Source organism: Bombus vosnesenskii, unplaced genomic scaffold, assembly GCF_011952255.1.
Source record: "Bombus vosnesenskii isolate JDL3184/JDL3185 unplaced genomic scaffold, Bvos_JDL3184-5_v1.1 scf7180000013913, whole genome shotgun sequence".
Lineage (NCBI taxonomy): Eukaryota > Metazoa > Arthropoda > Insecta > Hymenoptera > Apidae > Bombus > Bombus vosnesenskii.
The window spans coordinates 344,280-364,394 of record NW_022883279.1 but is presented as its reverse complement, the minus strand read 5'-3'; the positions used below and the strand labels follow the sequence as shown (position 1 = coordinate 364,394).

At 26.7% G+C, this 20,115-nt stretch overlaps 2 protein-coding genes across 3 annotated transcripts; both read left to right on the top strand.

Annotated features, from left to right (window-relative positions):
- Positions 1-605: 605 nt before the first annotated feature.
- On the top strand, positions 606-5,095 carry LOC117239264 (signal recognition particle 54 kDa protein). The gene is made up of 9 exons (XM_033504717.1): positions 606-996; positions 1,255-1,431; positions 1,549-1,778; positions 2,003-2,153; positions 2,268-2,416; positions 2,852-3,113; positions 3,316-3,424; positions 4,067-4,333; positions 4,733-5,095. Exons 1-9 carry the CDS (start codon positions 919-921, stop codon positions 4,828-4,830), a joined length of 1,521 nt encoding a protein of 506 aa, XP_033360608.1. The 5' UTR covers positions 606-918; the 3' UTR covers positions 4,831-5,095.
- Positions 5,096-7,575: 2,480 nt separating this feature from the next.
- On the top strand, positions 7,576-19,907 carry LOC117239267. Of its 2 annotated transcripts, none has more exons than XM_033504722.1 (10): positions 7,576-7,592; positions 12,034-12,148; positions 12,511-12,884; positions 13,230-13,431; positions 14,235-14,383; positions 15,165-15,524; positions 16,907-17,061; positions 18,425-18,708; positions 18,974-19,230; positions 19,528-19,907. In XM_033504722.1, exons 2-10 carry the CDS (start codon positions 12,061-12,063, stop codon positions 19,699-19,701), a joined length of 2,043 nt encoding a protein of 680 aa, XP_033360613.1. In that variant the 5' UTR covers positions 7,576-7,592; positions 12,034-12,060; the 3' UTR covers positions 19,702-19,907. The 2 variants fall into 2 exon arrangements, with proteins under 2 accessions (XP_033360613.1, XP_033360612.1); XM_033504721.1 differs by lacking the exon at positions 7,576-7,592 and adding an exon at positions 10,010-10,111.
- Positions 19,908-20,115: the final 208 nt, after the last annotated feature.

The following is a 20,115-nucleotide window of genomic DNA, read 5'->3' as shown; positions in this document are numbered from 1 at the left end:
ATAAAATCCGGAATAGACATAATATTAAATTCAGAATACATTTTCAAAGTAAAGACCTAACGTTTTTTACTCTATCTATGTAATTGTTGTGTTCATATAACATTTATATGAATGGATATTTGTGGAAATAAAAATTCATAATAAATTTATATAAGACCACATGAATTAACAAATAAATATAATCCTCAAACCAGTATTTAGAAAGCATAAATTTTAATTTTATTACCTTCACAAGAAAACAAATTCAATAGTATAAGGTTAATTCACCTATCAGATTTCAGATTCAGGTATCAGATTTCACCTATACTGTATATTAATTATGATTTAACTGTTGTAAATATGTATATCATTCTAAAATTAATTTTTGTAAAGTACTTTTTCATAAAATACAGTTTATAAACAAAATAATTCGTAAAGTTTTACAATTTAAAGATATAAATGTTGATAATATTAATTTATATTTTAACAATAATTTAGTTTATGGTTTATAGCTTATATTCTGAATGTATACATAAAAACTTACAGAAATATTTACATTATAGATAAACTATTACAAATAGTTACATTATAGAAACATGATGTTACTCATCTATTTGACATTGGTCATTAATGACCAAACCTAACATAACACAACCTATCTTTTTCTCCTTCATTTTGTGATTTATGTAGTGTAACAGAAAAAAGTATTCTAATGTCAAGAATCTTCCAAAACCGTGTCCTCTTATACAAAAATAAAAAATCTAAAGTTTTAAACAAATACATATAAAAATTTTGTTTAATTTTATATCAGAACCCGAATGTATCACTATAGTGCGTTGGCAAAATTTGGATAACGATTGTTCTATAACGAGGTTGTGTACCTCGTTTGTGATATAATTTTTCCTTTTGTTTACGTAAAGGTTGAATAGTCGTAGCAAAATGGTTCTCGCAGATTTAGGTCGTAAAATAACATCTGCGCTTCGATCCCTCAGCAATGCAACTGTTATTAATGAAGAAGTAAGTATTTCCACAGTAACATAACCTTCAAACTCATTTCTATACATCTAATTAAAATTGTAACATATGTTAATTTATGTTATTCAATAAACGTTACATTATAAACATTTCCCAAATATTTTCTAAATGTAATAATTTCTTAATTTTATAAACTTGAAAGCTTATAGCTTTCGATTTATTAAAAAGTCAAAATAATAATTATTAAATTAACTATTACTGTCAATAGAAATACCTCGACATTTTATACTATTATTTTAGGTCCTGAATTCTATGCTAAAAGAAATATGTGCGGCATTACTTGAAGCAGATGTTAATATCAGACTTGTCAAAAAGCTAAGAGAGAATGTACGTCTTGTAATTGATTTTGATGATATGGCTGGTGGCCTTAATAAGAGGAGAATGATACAGAGTGCTGTATTTAAAGAACTTGTAAAGGTAAGTTGAATGATTTATTTATTATTTGAAAATTTATTATTCGGAACACTGAAAAATGATTTTCTTCTCTATTGTTGTAATTAAGAAATAGGGAAAGTATATTTAATTTTGTTACAGCTCATTGATCCTAGAGTAAAAGCTTATCAGCCTATTAAAGGGCGTCCAAGTATAATAATGTTTGTTGGATTGCAAGGTTCAGGAAAAACAACTACTTGTACAAAACTTGCTTATCATTATTTAAAGAAAAATTGGAAAGCTTGTTTAGTTTGTGCTGATACTTTCCGCGCTGGCGCATATGATCAAATAAAACAAAATGCAACAAAAGCAAGAATTCCATTTTATGGAAGGTGGGTAATAATTTAAAAATTATTTGTTACTGTTCAACAACAAATTAAGTATAAGACACAAGTAAATAAATTAGTTTTATGAGATATAACAGTTTTTATTTTTATATATACTTTCTATGTATAGTTTCTAATCTTATTCCTTCAAGTAATGGATAATTCTACAAAGATTTTAATGTTACAAAATAAATACTAGTGTAATAGGACAAAACAAATTTATTATTTAGTTATACAGAAGTTGATCCAGTTACAATAGCACAGGATGGTGTGGAAATGTTTAAAAAAGAAGGTTATGAAATTATTATCGTTGACACTAGTGGCAGGCACAAACAGGAAGAGTCTCTGTTCGAGGAAATGCTTCAAGTTGCAAATGCAATTGTAAGTAATTTAATAGTTCTTATCTCTTTCAAACATTTTTTAATGAATAAAAATTAGCAATATCTAACTTATGAAATATTTATGTCAATAAATAAAAATTGTTATTATTTGTAGCAACCAGATAATATAATTTTTGTAATGGATGCAACGATAGGTCAGGCTTGTGAAGCTCAAGCAAAAGCTTTTAAGGAACGTGTTAATGTCGGTTCTATCATTATTACAAAACTTGATGGACATGCAAAAGGTGGAGGTGCTCTTTCAGCGTAAGTTTTCATAATTTGTAAATAGTTTCTCTAAGTTTTTATGAAATATGTTTGAAAAAGTTCTTTTGTAGTACCTTCATATACTTACTTATTCATATCATATACTTTTCTTTAAGTAGTATTTAAATTATATTTATATTTAAATAATACTATGGGTAAACAATGTTTAATTAAGAATCAGTAATATAAGTAATAATTCTTAATAATTAATAATTAATAAAAAGTAATAATTATTTTAGTGATATAAAAGTCACAATATAACAAAGTCAGTTATAAAAGTGATATTTGTATTATTTTATACTAGTGTTAAAAATCCTTTTTCAATGTAATGAAACTTAAATTTTAATGTAATATTATAATTGAATTTGGGGATTGAAGAAAATTTACCTTTGTAATTATTAAAGGTTTTGATATTATATAAGCATATTTCTATAGGGTCGCTGCAACACAAAGTCCAGTAATCTTTGTAGGTACAGGGGAGCATATAGATGATTTAGAACCATTCAAAACAAAACCTTTTATTAGTAAATTATTGGGTATGGGTGATATCGAAGGACTAATAGACAAAGTAAATGAATTAAATCTCGATGATAATGAAGAACTACTAGAGAAAATCAAACATGGACAATTCACTTTGAGGGATATGTATGAACAGTTTCAGAATGTTATGAAAATGGGACCATTCTCTCAGTTAATGGTAAGTTTTAGTTTGTTCTTTTTTTCTTTTGTCTATAAATTTCTAATATTTTTTAAAAATTTCATCCAAATTTGTAAAGTGTAAAGAATGTAATTTATATATTTTTTACTTATAGTTAAAATATGTTATGCACATATATTTTGAATAGAATATACACTTAAATATTTTTTATATAACATAAAGGGGATTTTTTGTTAAACAGGGGATGATTCCTGGTTTCAGTCAAGACTTTATGTCAAAAGGTACAGAACAAGAATCTATGGCAAGACTAAAACGTATAATGACTATTATGGACAGTATGAACGACTCAGGTAATTTTCTTTTAATTAAATTCAATTATCCATATAAGTTGATATTATTGAAATGTGAGATTTCAACATTCATGCACATTGTTATATTTCTACGAATATTTTATTTGTGATAAACAAATATAAAAGTTGTCAAAAATGTTGAGAATAATAGAACTCAGATCTTTCTGATATTATGTATTCTGTAGCCATAGTTTTAATTATTTTTAAAGTAGTCACAGCAAATAAGTTTGTTGCATATAATTTATATGGATCCTTTTTTTCTCTTATATTGCTTATTTTCTTATATGGCTCACTGTATATTTTTTAAAAATATAATATTTTATATTTTTTGATCATATTTCGATTATTTCTATATTTTTTTAAATGAGACACTATATTATTAGTATTATAAAAGCGCATATTTTTACTGCAAACAATAAATTGAGTTAATAGTAATATTTTACTATACATAATGTACTCTTAACGTTATTTAACATATGAATTTACATTGTAGAAAAAATTGCATTCAGCTATTTGTTTTTAATTAGTAAAAGAAATTGTTTCATCAAAAAATCTGGGTTGTATATTAACACAAATATATTTTATAGTTATACAACATTCAAATAAAAAATAAAAAAATATTAAATAAACAAACATTTATAGAATTGGATAACAGAGATGGTGCAAAATTATTTAGTAAACAACCAGGCAGAATTGTAAGAGTAGCACAAGGTTCTGGAGTGACTGAAAAAGAAGTCAAAGATGTAATTACACAATACACAAAATTCGCTGCTGTTGTAAAGAAAATGGGCGGCATTAAAGGATTATTTAAAGCAGGAGATATGTCCAAAAATGTAAATTCGATACAAATGGCAAAGTTAAATCATCAAATGGCAAAAATGATGGATCCCAGAGTGCTACATCAAATGGGTAAGTAATATTTTTATTAAACAGTGCTTAATAATTGATATAAAGTTAGCAAATTTTGAAAGGAATATATACTTCATTGATTTAATTTTTATGTTCATTTTCATATTACTTTTTAACATATGCATATTCGTAATTTATGTGTTTATATACATATGTATTGTGTTTATATGTATGTCTGTATTCAAGTGTAACTAAGCTTTACACTTCAAGTATTTACGCTATAGCATATTATATTTGTACTATTTGAATAAACTAAGTAAAAATAAATATATGGGTTTGAACATTAAAAAAAGCTTATATATATATATATATATATATTCTTATTACATTCTTAATATAATAATATATATAAAATCGCTACATATTTTTATTCCATTATTAAAATTTTTCTTTTCACAGGTGGAATGCCAGGATTACAAAATATTATGAAACAATTACAACAGGGTGCAGCAGGAGGACTTGGAAATTTAATGGGTGGTTTTGGTGGAAAATCGTGAAAAAAGATTTGTTAGGCAATGCTTTGATTGCCTTTGATATAATTCTTTGTTAACCTATTAATTGCAGAAGACGATTTTATTTGTCATTCGAATAATAATTTTTTTATTTAGAGATCCCCCATCTTCTATCTATAGTTTCATTTCTGTTACAAATAAATTATCGTGTAAACTATCATATTTACATTTGCAACAACTAAACTTGATGTAATTGAAATCAAACTATCTTTATTATTAATTTTGAATTTCATAATTATAGAAGTTCCTTGTTAAAGGACAAATCGTTTAATAAAATAAACATTATTTAGTTATAATAAGAAGGAAGAAGAGCGAAGAAGGAAAGAGAGCAAAGAATTTAAAATCTATTACTCTATGATGATCTCTTCAAAATTTTTAAAATGTTTAAGAAAAATTTTATGTTTAAAAATCTTTTTCAATGTATAAGAAATAAAAAAGTGATGTTCGTTACCATGTGTATGTTTCCTACTTTTTATTTTATGCTTCCTTTCATTTAATTCTTTGTTTTACACAGATATAGAGTCCTATTTATCTTAACAGTTGTTAATATCTCACTTTTTTTTTATTGTAAGCAGAAACGGAGATCTGACTCTCTCTTTTTATGTACAAAGATTAATTCATTTTTAAGCAGTTCTCTCTTTGGTGTGTGTTTGCAAAACATTTTCATAAATCTTATCTTGCAAACAAAGAGTAAAAGAAGTTTGAAAAATAGCCGGTGTGGTAAACTAAGAACCGATATTAAAATATAAATTATTTTTATAAAATTTTATATTCTTATTTCTTAATTTTATATTCTATATTAAAAGTTTCTACTTGATAAAATGTTACAAACTATTTTTTTTATTGTTATAAATTAATAATTTAATTGTCGTTAATAAATAAGTATGTAAAAGCTTATTTTATTTCGATGTTCGCTTTACAAGAGTTCGAGTAAAAATGAGCTCGAGCGAATTCGTTTTTTAATTTATCAGATGATTGTGTGTACATGCCACGCTTGAAAATCTAAGCCTAAAATCTCCCCTTAGCAGTGTCATATATGGTAATAAGTAATTAATGGCTTTTTGTAAAAAGATAGATTAGTATTAATTAATATTAATCTGTAATATAGGAAGGAAGATTTGCAAAAACCTTCTGGTGCAGAGTACAATACTAAACAATACTTATACCGAACTATATGATAACACTGAAAAGAAAGAAAATAGAATCATTATCAAAATAAACGAAAAAGCAACGTACAAGGTATTAATATAAATCTAATGAACTGGAAGAAGAAACTAAATTAAACAAAAACAAGGAGAGGAGAGAAAAAATGGGAAGGAGATGCTGAAGGGGAGATACTGGAAATCTTAAGTTAGGAAAAATAAATGAACAGCACTCCTCCGTTTTAAAACTAGAAGTACAGAAAAAATATCTCTTGCGATAAAGTATTGCCAACTGATGGGAAGGAGATTTTATTTAAGTCAAATATACCGGTAATTCTTACCAACTGATTAGTCATCTCATGTCATATCAATCAAAGATTTAATAAAGTGTCGAATAAGGGTAATCTTTGTATCTTGATATAGCTTGAGAGTGGAATATCTCCTCTCTCTACCTCTTGTAATTTAAAAAATTCTATTTCGAATTATTTATATTCTTGTTTTGACATATTTAAAATAACATATTTAAAGATCATTCACCAAATCTAGCCCCATAAGCTAACATTCGAATGCAAATTTTATATAAATTTTATCTTATCCCGAAGTTTAACTATATATGTATTAGTTACATAGTTATATATATAATACAGAAAGATTTATTGTTAATATAAAGGTGAAGAACTTTAAATGTCCTATTCATTCTGTCATTGATAGATATTCTTCGTCTCATCTGATCGTCTAATCAAAAGTAATCTCAAGATATTTTATTTTTTTAGATCAGAGAAGCTGGTACGACCAAAAATGTACAAGGTGACATGCCCTTGACAAAGTTAGTCGAAAGTTAACAATCTTTGTCGTGAAAAATACTTTTTCCATTATAACACAACCGAATTTAATAATTTCTAAATTTTTATTGTAAATTTACGTTTTCGACAATTTATTACTATAATAATTACTATAATTCTTATATTTTTTACAAACTAAAACTATATACTTCTGAAGTATTAGTTTTTGACTTACGATTAGAACAGTGTTAATTTATATTAAATGCCAATTTATGACAAAAAATAGTTATACTATAGTAACCAAACATCAAGTCGATCAGTAATCAAAAATGATTATGCTGTGATGATACGTGTACATTCTGATTTTTATCTTCTCAAGTTAATGTCAACAATCTAAAGTTAATGCGAGCAATAACAAACTTTAGGTTTCCTAAAGGAAAAAGATTTTATACAATATTTCAAGTTTAATAATTATATTAAAACGTCAATACATATAGATCGAAGAATGAAGATTATTTGTTTTTGTACTTTTTATTATTGTATACTAAATGAATAATAAAATATTGCAGACTAATTGATAGATGTCATAGCGTTTCTTGACCGTCGCGTCGTTTAAGTTGCACGGACGTAAAATTCGACATATTTATCTTTTGTGATTACATATGCATTCATATACACTTTCATGTTACAGTACATTAAACGAAAGTTTGTCTGACTAGGTTCTAGGTTACGTACCATTTTCCATGAGCCCTTAGCGCATTTTAGTGAGAAAAGTGTGGTTGATACCTAGACGGACATGAGGCTTCAAAATAATTAGAAACAGGTAACGGAAACTTTCTGAATCTTCTGTTTTCATCTCATCTCTTACTGGCTGCCGTTACGTAGTCTTTCATATAGATTTCTTACTTTCCCGAGTTGTATTCTTAAAATTTCATAACATAGATAATTTTTACATTATTTAACATACAATAATTACAAGAAATGATGTTGTTATATAGAATATAAAAAATGAAAAATTATTTATTCTACAGTCAGGAAGCAGAAGATACCTAACATTTATATCAGACATGATAATGATATGATAAAATATACAGTTAAGTTGAACATTTAAATTATTTCCACTGAAAGTAAGAAATAATGATTAAAAAGGATTTATATGATATCAGAACACGCATCTGGCAAAGTCTCTCTAAGCTTGTTTAGGATGTTATTTCAAGATCATGATCATCTTCCTGCATATTAATATGATTTGTCTTTTGTAACGTGAAGTTATCTTATATGAGAACAACTGTTATACGAAAAAACTGTTGAATATCGTATTATATGTACATATATATACATGTTAATTTAAATATTAAAAAATTTGAAAAATAGCATTTCTTTCAATAATACTTTTATAAAGTAACGATATAATGTTAATTTTAATAAAATAACATTCAAAAGTATAAAAAATAAGTTAATTACAATATTTAATGTAATATTTTCTAAATTTTGATACATAATATAGAAATTTGGATGTTACATCACGTATTTAAAGTTATAGAATGTTAATGTTTGTGCCATTATTCATTTTTTTAAATATTTTTCAAGCAAAGTAGGAAGATATTATAGAACGGCAAGTAACAAAACTGTACATTAAATTTAGTTTTTTTTTTCAAGTGAGAAAGATTTATTCAACAATCGAGAAGGTAATAGAAGAGTTTAGCTTGTAGGTATGTACAGGGTGTTCAAAGATGATTTGTCTCGATCATTATAGCGTTATCCTACATCTCTGGATTGCTGAAGATCTGCAAAAAAAGTAGCCGTAAAATTGACCTTGACCTTGCCAGTCAATCTTGGGAAGAAACTTGGCTGGAAAGTAGAAATGCGAGTGGGGCTGCTGAAATAGTAAAAAGGAAAAAAAAGGAAAAAGAAAGAAAGGAACACATGAGTTATATGGGGTATAACGATGGATTTAGAGTATCTAAGTATGCGCGACAATAGATACTGCCTCGGGCTGCAAAATGTAGGTAAACGCATTTGAAGTGAAGTGAGTTCGGAAACCAATGAAACGTTAACATTTTATTTTTGAAAGAGCGTTTAAGGTACGACCCATGGTTCTTCTGCAATTTTTTATCTTCATAATGAGCAGACTATGATGCAGTAAACAAAAGAATTGTCCTTGAACTTCGAGATCATGGTCAATTTTGCGACTACTGTTTTGCAGAACATCATCTATCCAGAGGTGTAAAATAACGTTACGATGATCGTGACATATCATTTTCGAACACCCTATATATGTATAGAGATAAGAAAAATCAAGCAAAAGATTGCGGAGGATGGACTTCGTAAAAAGTCACTTATTTTAAAAGTCAATGCCAAGAAACGTTCGACTATACGACACATAGGTATATATATGTATATGCATATACATATATATACATATATATGTACATATATATATATATATATATATATATATATATATATATATATATATATATATGTATAACGGATATATTTACATATAACAGACGATAGTTTGAAAAATGTGCACCGAGATGAGTCAACATTTAAAATTCTTGGTAATAATAGAGAATAATGTTTAAAATTGACAAAATAGTTATTCTTAACTAACTTAATATGTTTATGACGAATAAATATACATATAAGATCTAGTAAAAATTTAAATTTTGTGAAATTAGTACGGCTACAAATTGTTAACATGAAAGAAATATGTAATTTTTTTTAAGAATATAACGTACTTAATGTAAAATCGGAGAATCGTCCAAATCCGAAAGGACAGGACTGTGTAAAAATAAATAAATAAAATAAATAATTATAATAGCTATATTTGTTAGAAATCATGATGTTTCTATCATCATAAAATTATGTAATTAATATATTTATTAACTTATTTTACGTATTATACTTATTAACGTATTATTTACTTATTTTATTGTACACATGTACGTTAACGAAAAGCAGTAGCCGTTTCATCCGAATATTATATACTTTGCGCAATCTTCTAAAAATTACATTATCTCTTCGTGAATTATAGAAAAAATTCAGGTTTTTGACTAAAAAAAGTAAGCGCATAAATATTTAGTTTCTAAGTGAATGAAGAAAATACTATTTTGTCAATTGTAAGGAAATTTTCGAAGAAGATAGTTCAAAGAAGGTGGGCACAAGGTTGCAATTGCGATTGGGATGGTAGGGAGATATTGAAGATTGGCGAATCGATATAAAAGAAGAACGAATACTAAAGCAGCGCCAGTTTTATTAACTTTCTTTTAGGTATCACGTGGAAAAGTAAATTCCATTTAGTGAATCGTACTCATCACATACGGATCTACCAAATAAGTAGGTGCCATTGTTTCTAATCTTGATCTACTTTTGAATTTTCAATTTTATTTATATAAATCAATAAAAATATAGAATTATAAAAATTTGGCTATTAAACTAATATTCAAACTTTTACCAAAGTTATTTGCAAAATTTATTGGTTTATAAAATTTAAAAAAATAGTCAATTTTTTATAGTAATATTCCGTACAAATAACATAAATTCTAAATTGTGAAATATCTAAAATACCTTAATTATTACATTGAAAATAAGATTTATCTGTTTTCCATTTAAAAATAATTATTTTCCTTTCTTTTATGCTATTTCGTATTTTGTGGTTAGTACCTTTCCTTGTTATATTAATTTTTCATTAATTTTTTGTAATTCTTCGTCGTTACTTTGTGTAATTTGCTTATCTGTGTTTCACAGAAATATCAACGTCAACAAATATATCATCGCGTTTTATACATTACAATTTTTTAGTGTATTGTTTATATAAGTATCATTTTTTCTTCATCCTTTGGCAAAATGAAAGTTATTTATCGTCATCTTCTGTAATTTATTTTGACAGATACGTTATACAGATTTAACAACAAGTCTCAACGAACATATAAATTACCAACAAATCTTTTGTTACATTGTTCATTTAAAGGATATTATCGTCGTTTAATATACAATATTTTATTTATTCAAAATACTAATATACATTCTTTTTAATCAGAATTATTTTATAAGAAAATTGTTTATTTTTAATACACATACAGGAATTTCAGGATGAACAAAGAAACACGTGTATATTTTTCTGAATTTTATCTTCGTAAATGATTATTAAATATAAGGTAAAACTAAAAAATATAAATTTATAATCAGCAGTGAATGTGCATAAAATGAAGGTATTCTATGTTGATATATCTGGTTGTAATAATTACTATTAACTTGTTAAAAAAATGATACATACATATGAGTCTTACATTATGAATCTTAGATGAAAACTTTGAACGTCCGTGACATTTAAATCTTTTGGTTACACCGGCTGTAGTTGTAGGAATCGAGTTTTTAATTTTTGTGATAATTTTTAAATAACTACATTTTTATAAAAATAACTACATTCTTGATACACGTTAATAGATTATAAACTAGCGAGGAAATTAGCTTTTCAATATAATGTTAAACAAAGAAAACTTTTGGAAATTGAAATTTATTTAGTTTCTTGTAAATTATTCATATTTATGTACATAAGTTATGTTACAACATACTTGCAAATATCCGAAAAGGATATTAACGAAACTCCCCATCATCCATGGAAAACAAATTCCATCAAATTAAAGAGATAGTTTAATTTATTTGTATTTGTTTGTTCATCGAAAAGATTATAAAATTTTCTAAAATAATATCTATAAATAGTAATTGCTAATAAAATAGACGAAGAAATAACTACGAGGAAGGGAGAAAGGGAGATAGAGAGACAAAGTGAAACACTCTCGAGGTCGACGAAAGAATGACGTGAGCTCCAAAATATCATTCTTGGAATGTAGGACATTAGAAAAGTAAAAATCAAGAATCTCTGTATGTGTGTATTCCTTTCTCTTTCGATCGAGACGATGTGGCCTGGATCAGCTATTTCCGGGTGATGGGTCTTCCTTTTTCCATAAATTAAAATTAATGCTTTTCACCACTTTGCCCAAACGTCAGCATCCTTATACATATACAACATTTTCTTCGTATTTAGTCATGGAACGTGTCAGTATTTTATATTTACTTTCAATTTTCTTATTACCTCTTTTATCTTATTGCATTTATTTGTTTTTTTTGTCTTCATGTTTATGTATCTTATATGTAATTAATTCTAACTCTGTCTTGTCTTTTATAATGTTAAAGCATCTTGACTGAAGATTACAATTTTTTGCCCTCTTACATCGCTCGTTTTATAATCTTTACAGACATACATAGGAGAAACACAAAGAAAGATGCTTGTCAGGTCATTAATATTTATTGCTATTATTTTTTCAACAAATGGATTGCCTTACTCGCCTCAAACCAAAACTCCTTACACAGGTCTGTACATTTGATATTTTAATATTTATGTAGTTCTATGCAAACTATTAAGAAGATTTCTCGATAGGAGATATGCTTTCTTTCCTATATTTATACGCATTTATTTATTCAAAACAAAAATATTACTTTAGAAATTGTCGCATCGATCAATAATGATTTATTAAATTTATTAATATGAAATACTAAAAACATGACTTTCTTGAGTATTTCTTTTGGCCAATTGTTTTGGTATTTCTTTCAGTTTACAGAGAAATCTCGTCTTTTATCGTGTTAAATCACTTTTACTCAATGCAAATTTTTATATCAGATGAAAGTTGAGTTTTGTATTGTTGTTGTTATCAATCGTCTTTTTATTTGCATAGCATATCAAAATTCTGAACAAAAATCCATATTTCAAATTCCCGAACAACCAGAAGTAATATTTCAACCTCCTGAACAACAACATGTGATATTTCAAACACCTGAACAACAAGAAGTAATATTTCAACCAGAGCAAGATGGTGTAATATTTCAAAATTCTCGGCAAAAGATGATATTTGAAAATCCTAAACAAGACACCAACCAAAACCAAGCTTATCGAGGTCATTTTGCTTCCGATGGTTTAAAATTCGCGGAACAGGACGCTGATTTTATAATTAGCTGTATTGGATTGAATAGAATTTGCGTTAACAAAAAAGATTGTGTAAATGGTTATATTCACTCGAGTAAAAGTACTACTTACTCCTCATCCATCAAGGTAAACTTATTCGTACTTTTCCAAAATAGTACCACTAGCTATAGTATGATGCAGTTCATTTAAAGAATTTATAATTCTTATTTTAATTACAATGCTTTCATTAATCCAGTAGAAAAATTTGGGGTACAAATGTTCCTGTTTCTTTTTTAAACGTTACTCCGTAATCTTAGTTTTAATAATAACGCGATAGATCGTTTTCTTATTGCTTCAAAAATATGAGAAATTTAATTTCAGTCCATCGAAAGCTTTTAAAAAATTGTACAACGATATTTTTCGTAACAGATTTTAGATTTTACCTGCAACAATCATTAACAGATGTTGTTTTCTTAACATTTCTCTTAATAGACTCAACAATGCAGGGTACATGATCAAGTTTGTTGCACGATTACAAAAGAATTTGAAAGGAAATTGAAAACGTCTAGCAAAAATGTAAAAGATAATTCTAATAATATAAACTATCAAACTGAGCAATCATCTATAAGCTATAACCAGGTCGCAGTAACTAAAGAAAGGAATGAGCCAAATATTTTTGGATCTTCTATGCAAAGTATATTAATTTAACTTTCCATTTATTATACACAATTGATAACGATAATATGCAATAACAGCTTATATGTAATTTTAAGCTTGAAAGTGGCTACAGCATATACAACAAACATACATGTACACATATGCACAATACCACATACACATATGTACACGATATAGAATTTTACAAATTAGGTTTTAATTAACGAAGATAAAACGAAAAATTATCTTATTTTCGTTCCAACAGCAAATTACTTTTTACAGTAATTTAAAAAAAATATATTGTGAGATTATTATAGCACAATCCACTATTCGTTTAGAAAATATTTGCTGTCCTGCGTAACTAAAAAATTCGAGAAAATAACAAATTTTATATCTAGTACAATAATAAACGTTAAAAATAACGTGCTTATAACGGCATTGCTGAACAGGATCGGATACATCTTGAAAGAGATTTCTAACTAAAAAACCATCAACCTTGATGCGTTCCATTTCTATTTCGAAATTCTGTCGATATAGTTGATATACTAAAATGCTCAAACTAGGATTGTCGCTATCCATATTTCTCGAGAAAACAACTCGTAACATGTTATAGCTTATTCTATATTCATAGTTTTCTAAATGTTATGCAACTAAAGAATACCTATTTTAGCAAATCGTATAAATTATTCAATTTCTTAATTTTCTGGTTGCTAAATAAAATAATTGGTATCATTAATATTAGTTGTAACGCAATGCATGAGATAACATAATATTGCTAGGGAATATCTTATTGCGACAACAATTTAATAACATTATTCATTGAAATATCAAAATATTTAGGCGCTTTTGCAATTCCGACCCATGTACAGCTTGGATGTGCAGCAGCGCTTATATGTGTTGAAGAGAAGTTCTGCACTATGGACGGAACGATCAGTCCAGAGCCTGTTATTCTGTCGGAAAAGCAACTTCTTCGACGTGTGCCAATGAGTGTGAGTAAAAATTACCGTGAGTAAAAATTACCGATTAAAAATACCGCGAATAAAAGTAACAAATATTCAAAATGTAGAGTTCACAACGTCCAGTCTTAGGGTGCCCTCAGGCGATAAATAATATTGTCAATATTTCAAGGTTTTCAACGAAAATACAACTTGTCAATAAATATTGACAATATTGTATTGATAATACATGTTGATTTTTTTAGTTCAGAACCTTGAACATATTGACAACATATATCGATAGACCAAGGGCACCTTTGCAGATATAATCGTACTTTCATGACTTCGAGGAGTTATAGAAAAAGATTAAATATCAAATAGAGAAATGTAATACAACATATATAAATATAAATTTTGCATAAAAATTCTCTTGTCGAAATATATCTGTAAATATATTTAAAATTGAAATGTACCGATAGACGCATTGTTTTAAAATTATACTTGCAACATAGCGGTACATATGTACTGCTATTATATCTCAGTAAATAGAATGCCGATGTAGTATAAAATTTATACTGATTTTAAAATTATTTTCGAAGGTAAAAATATGTAGCAATATCGTAATAGTTGTATTATAATATAAATAAACAGTGCTCATTTGGATATAAGAACATTGAAAATACAAGTAAAAGATTTACTAAAGAAATAATCTTTACTAAATATAAATGAATAAATCTTTAAGTTTTTAATTTAGGCACAGAATATTTGAAGATAAATATTTTTATTGAATTTTCGAAACTCAGCTTACAAGAAACGTTGTTATACTTGTTCATAGAGTTGCAAAAATCCTGATAATGGAATAATTGGCAAATGTTGTCGGGATCCAAACTACGTAGATCCTTGGCCAACAGGGAATCTTCCGGCAAATTACTCCGGTGGATTTGACGAACAAGGATTTCCAACGTTTATGAATATTGTAAAAGTAAAACTACCCAATATACCTGCAAAAACTACTAAAATACCTGCAATCAATCGCAATGTAGAGTATTCCAAAGAAGTTGAGCCCGTGTTAATACCAGAAAATTCCGATATTTCTACGAAAAAAGTATTTTTAGTTCCTCCAAATACGGGCATAGATGACAGAAGTGGTTTTAACACGCCAAAAACAAGATCAAGATGTGGTATTAGAAATAAGGTAAGTATCTTTAAATAAGTGTCAGTAAATGCGACGAATTCTATTTCCTTTGTGCCAATTTTTATTACGAAATTATCAAAACCGACTAAAAAATCAAACAGCCGAAATTTATATAATATAAAAATAAAAAAAATTGTAGTAACAATGTAAACCGAGTCCCTTTTCATGCCCGGAGGACTGAAAAAATAAACTATTACTAACTATATAAACTATTATTCTTACTATTATTATTATTAAATAGAAAAAATAACTGCATATAATTTTATACATATACATATAATTAAATATACAATAACGTTATGACGTTATCATGGAAGGGCAGTGCAGTACGTGTCAGAAACAAGCTATGCTAAACTCACAGAATTTCTTATCAAAAGCTTTTCTTACCGAATTTCTTACGGGAAGACTGTTCACCACAGTAAAATTCGAAATTTCATTTTGAAACACAAATTAATAAGATTTATGAGCTAGATGGCGTCATTTAAATGTCAAGTGACTAAGTGTACACATACATACAAAATTACAAATATTTTTATAAGTACACATTCAGCTTGTTCTTGTAAACAATTAGCAGTAGTTTGTATATTTTTGTGTTTTCAATGTATTTCCACCTTCGACAAAATAATGCATCGCACATAAAAACCATACATTTTTATTTTTATAATTATCAAGCCGTCCCCTTGTCTCTTCTAATTTTGCTATGAACGAAAATCTATTTTGTACATTACAAAATATTTTTATTGAGTTATCATTGAATTGTAATATCTACATAAATTATCACAATGTAGAATACTTTTATTAGCATTTTACTTTTAAAAGCAAATACTTTTATAAGCATATGCCATAAAATGTGAAAGCAGTATATGTAGGATGTATTCCTATTTCAATTTCCTGTGAAAATGATATGAAATAAAAGAAGAAATTTTCTCATTTCTATGCGAACTCTTTTGTAAATGTACAAGTACATATGCATCTATGCATACTACATTAAAGTCATGAAATTCAAACACGTGTAATACGTGTAATGTGTGAAAGAGTAAAAAAATGTTAATTGTTTTTTCGAAATATGCTTCACTTTATTTTTCAACGAACATCTCAATTTTATTATATCGTATTTGACTGTAATTATAATGCTTCAATATTTACACATATTAATCGAGTCGTATCTTTTAAAAGAATGTAAATTACGAGAATACAGAGAACAATAATCGATGTAATAAAACGTTCGAAAAAAATTAGGATGTCAATAAAACCATTTAACATATTACAAGTACGCTATTTATTAACATAAGAAATTGAAATATGCAACAATATGAAACAATTAACGTTCTGAATATGAGTAAATAAAAAATGTTTTTAAAAGGATTGTTCTCTGTTGTCAGGTATTAAAACAATCACAAGAAACGGACTCCAAAACAGTTTTTGCAGAAATTCCATGGCAAGCGATGGTTTTACATTTAAAGGAGCGGAAAATTCTCTGTTCTGGTGTTCTAATTGGAAATCAAGATGTATTAACAGCAGCTAATTGCATCTACGGGTAAGCATACTAAATATAAAAACAGGCAATAATAATTAATTACACAGATCAAAATATGCCTAGAAATATTCATATATTTTTCTTGTATTATTTTGCCCAGAAGTTTCAGTTTCACTTAAAAATTTTGTTCAGATGGAAAATAGAAGAAATAAAAAAATATATTTTCATAAACTAATAAATATATATGTATATTCGTTTTACTTGAATTTTAACTCAAATTTATTGATAAAAATGAAATCTGTCAAAAAATCTCAATTTATTTTCTATTTTCGATAATTTAGCGAGAATTTGCTCTTACAGAACAATATCTCAATTAAACACAGGTTAACTTCATCATAACTTACAAATTACGCATAAGAAACGGTACAACGAATAGATACTGTTATATAGGTATATAATATAATAATATTATATAGAGTGGATAAGAGGGGAGGTAGATATATAAGAAAAGAGAGATAGACAAGGAAAAAAGTATAGATAGATATAAGGGAGGAGGTAATAAGATGATAACGCCATAAGACTGATAGAATGTAAAAAGCGTAATAGGTAAACGAGATGTAAAACCGAAAGGCACGGACTAAGTAATAATAATAATAATAATATAATAATATTATATATTATTATATATAATGTATTATATATTATATAATATTTTATTATATAATATATTATATTATTATATTATATAAACTTCTATAGGCCTAAAGTATTAATAGTAGAAAAGAACAAAAAATTTTCCGAAAACGGATTCGTGAAGCTACTCAATAAACAGTAAAAAGTCATGGAAAAAAAAGAAGTTGTATGCATTATTCAATAAAATGCAGATTTTATGAATCATGAAAATATTTTATCTCCAAAATTTTTTTAAATTTCGTAACGAAATTTCCGAATGATCCACCCACAAAATTTAAGCGAAGAATATAGCATAGTCACCATATTTGGAAAGGTGTACGCAACTTCTTATTAAAATCTCTTAGAATATAACATATGCAAATGATGCAACCTAAGATACTTACGGGCATTTAAAATTCAGATACATTTCTAGAACTATTATCAAAAACATGACCGAATATTACAATATACTTTTATTAAATAAAAAGTATTTTTTCTATTACAAATGATGACCTCTTTCATGGTACATGGATATCGCGCTTTCTGCTGCAAGTGAAATTTACTTTTTATAGTAATTATATTTATTAAGCTTATTATTATTATATTATAAGCTTATTATTATAATCCTATTATTTTTTGCATTTGATTATTTAATTTTAATATTACCGTTTGTAAGATATATGTAATTAGCTTAGAATAAACTGTTATCATTTTATTTTCTTCATCAAAATATTTTACATTATTATTCAAGTCTGCTGCCGGAAGATATTTTGATAAAATTGGGAGAATGGAAATTGGGGTACGAATTAAAACATGAGGAACCATTGCCTTTCCAAATCATCAATGTATCATCCATAAGTATACATCCTTATTATGAAGGAAAACCTGGAGAATACGACCTCGCAATGTTGCATCTCGAAAATCCCATTACTTTCGATCGTCATATAAGTCCCATATGTCTGCCTGATTCAAAGCATTTACTGCAAAATAATAAATTGTGCATTGCCACTGGTTGGGGAAAGTCCATTCTTCAAGGTAACTAAGCGAGGAATATCGTCTATTATATTTAAATAAATAATTTACACGTAAATAAAAAGTTAAATATTGTTTATCATAATAATGTTACTTCTTTCATAATTCCGATTCTGTTTGCGAGTACAGTCTAACATAAAAATTTTATTATTTTTGTATATATGTTACTGTATACATGTTATTATGATTGTATTTATTTTTGAGAATCAAAATAATCCGGAACTTAAACCAAATTAAATGATTAAATACATAAATATTTCTGTTTTAGCACATTACGCTGGTGCAATTATGCATGCAATTAGCATGAACATACTATCCAGAGAACGTTGCCAAGATGTGTTATTACTAAGCACAAATCTTGGAATTAATGTTACAAATGGGACTATCTGTGCTGCACCCAAAGAAGAAAAAGATAATATTTGTGACACAGATGTTGGGGGACCTCTTGCTTGTCAAAATGAGCATGGTGCTTATGAATTAAGTGGAATTTATAGTCAAGATACAGGATGCTATCCATCAAATCAAGTAAGATAATGATATTATCATATATTACTGGAGATATTACTATTTATATCTACATTAATGTTATTAATTACAATAATAAAGAAATAGGAAAAGATGTTTTGAATACTGTTTTTGTATTTTTGTGTTTGTCGATACAATTACTCATATTAGTTATAGGAATCAATCAATATTCGAATATCGTATGCTACTTTTATATTAAATTAATAAATCAATCTTAATATATTTTATTTATTTCTAAAATTAATAAATTTTAAAATCAGAAATAGATAAATACAAATTCTCTGCTTTATATTTTAGGTAGCTGTGTTTGCTTCATTAGATGTAGCATGGGTAAAGAAAATCATGTCCAACTCTACAGTTGAAGGAAACAAAATAAATATCAAATATGATGCAAACAATGAAAATTCAGCGTCAAGTGATTATAGGAAGAGCACTTTGGTTACAGATAATCAATATCTACCTCCACATTAAAAATTTATTGACTAATATTTTTTTTCCTTAATATTTAATACTCTTTATCTTTTTGTATTATATAATAATTATTAATAAAATTGTTATCCTTGGGAAGTATCTTAGCATAAGAATTTACAATTACATTTTATTCTACTTTACAAATTACTGTTAATCTTATATATTGGGTAATAGCTTTAGGAAAAAAATAAAAGATTAATTCTATAGCTGTTTGAATTAATACATTACAATCCTGTCATCAGAATCACCTCTAAATTGATTTACTAGTAACTTAATATATTTCAAATGACTAAGTGGACATTCGTTTCTTTGCTTTTTTACAAATTATATAATATGTATGAATTTCTATACAGGATAATAGATATTTCTAATCTTTCAAAAAATAACTTATACCACCACTCAAGAGTTTTTCTC

Bases quoted from the DNA above. Each gene is read 5' to 3' on its own strand.
- LOC117239264 (XM_033504717.1), top strand. From the start codon at position 919: ATGGTTCTCGCAGATTTAGGTCGTAAAATAACATCTGCGCTTCGATCC. The intron at 997-1,254 runs GTAAGTATTTCC...CTATTATTTTAG, and splicing joins CAACTGTTATTAATGAAGAA to GTCCTGAATTCTATGCTAAA. The intron at 3,114-3,315 runs GTAAGTTTTAGT...TTTGTTAAACAG, and splicing joins GACCATTCTCTCAGTTAATG to GGGATGATTCCTGGTTTCAG.
- LOC117239267 (XM_033504722.1), top strand. From the start codon at position 12,061: ATGCTTGTCAGGTCATTAATATTTATTGCTATTATTTTTTCAACAAAT. The intron at 17,062-18,424 runs GTAAGCATACTA...TTATTATTCAAG, and splicing joins GCAGCTAATTGCATCTACGG to TCTGCTGCCGGAAGATATTT. The intron at 19,231-19,527 runs GTAAGATAATGA...TTTATATTTTAG, and splicing joins GATGCTATCCATCAAATCAA to GTAGCTGTGTTTGCTTCATT.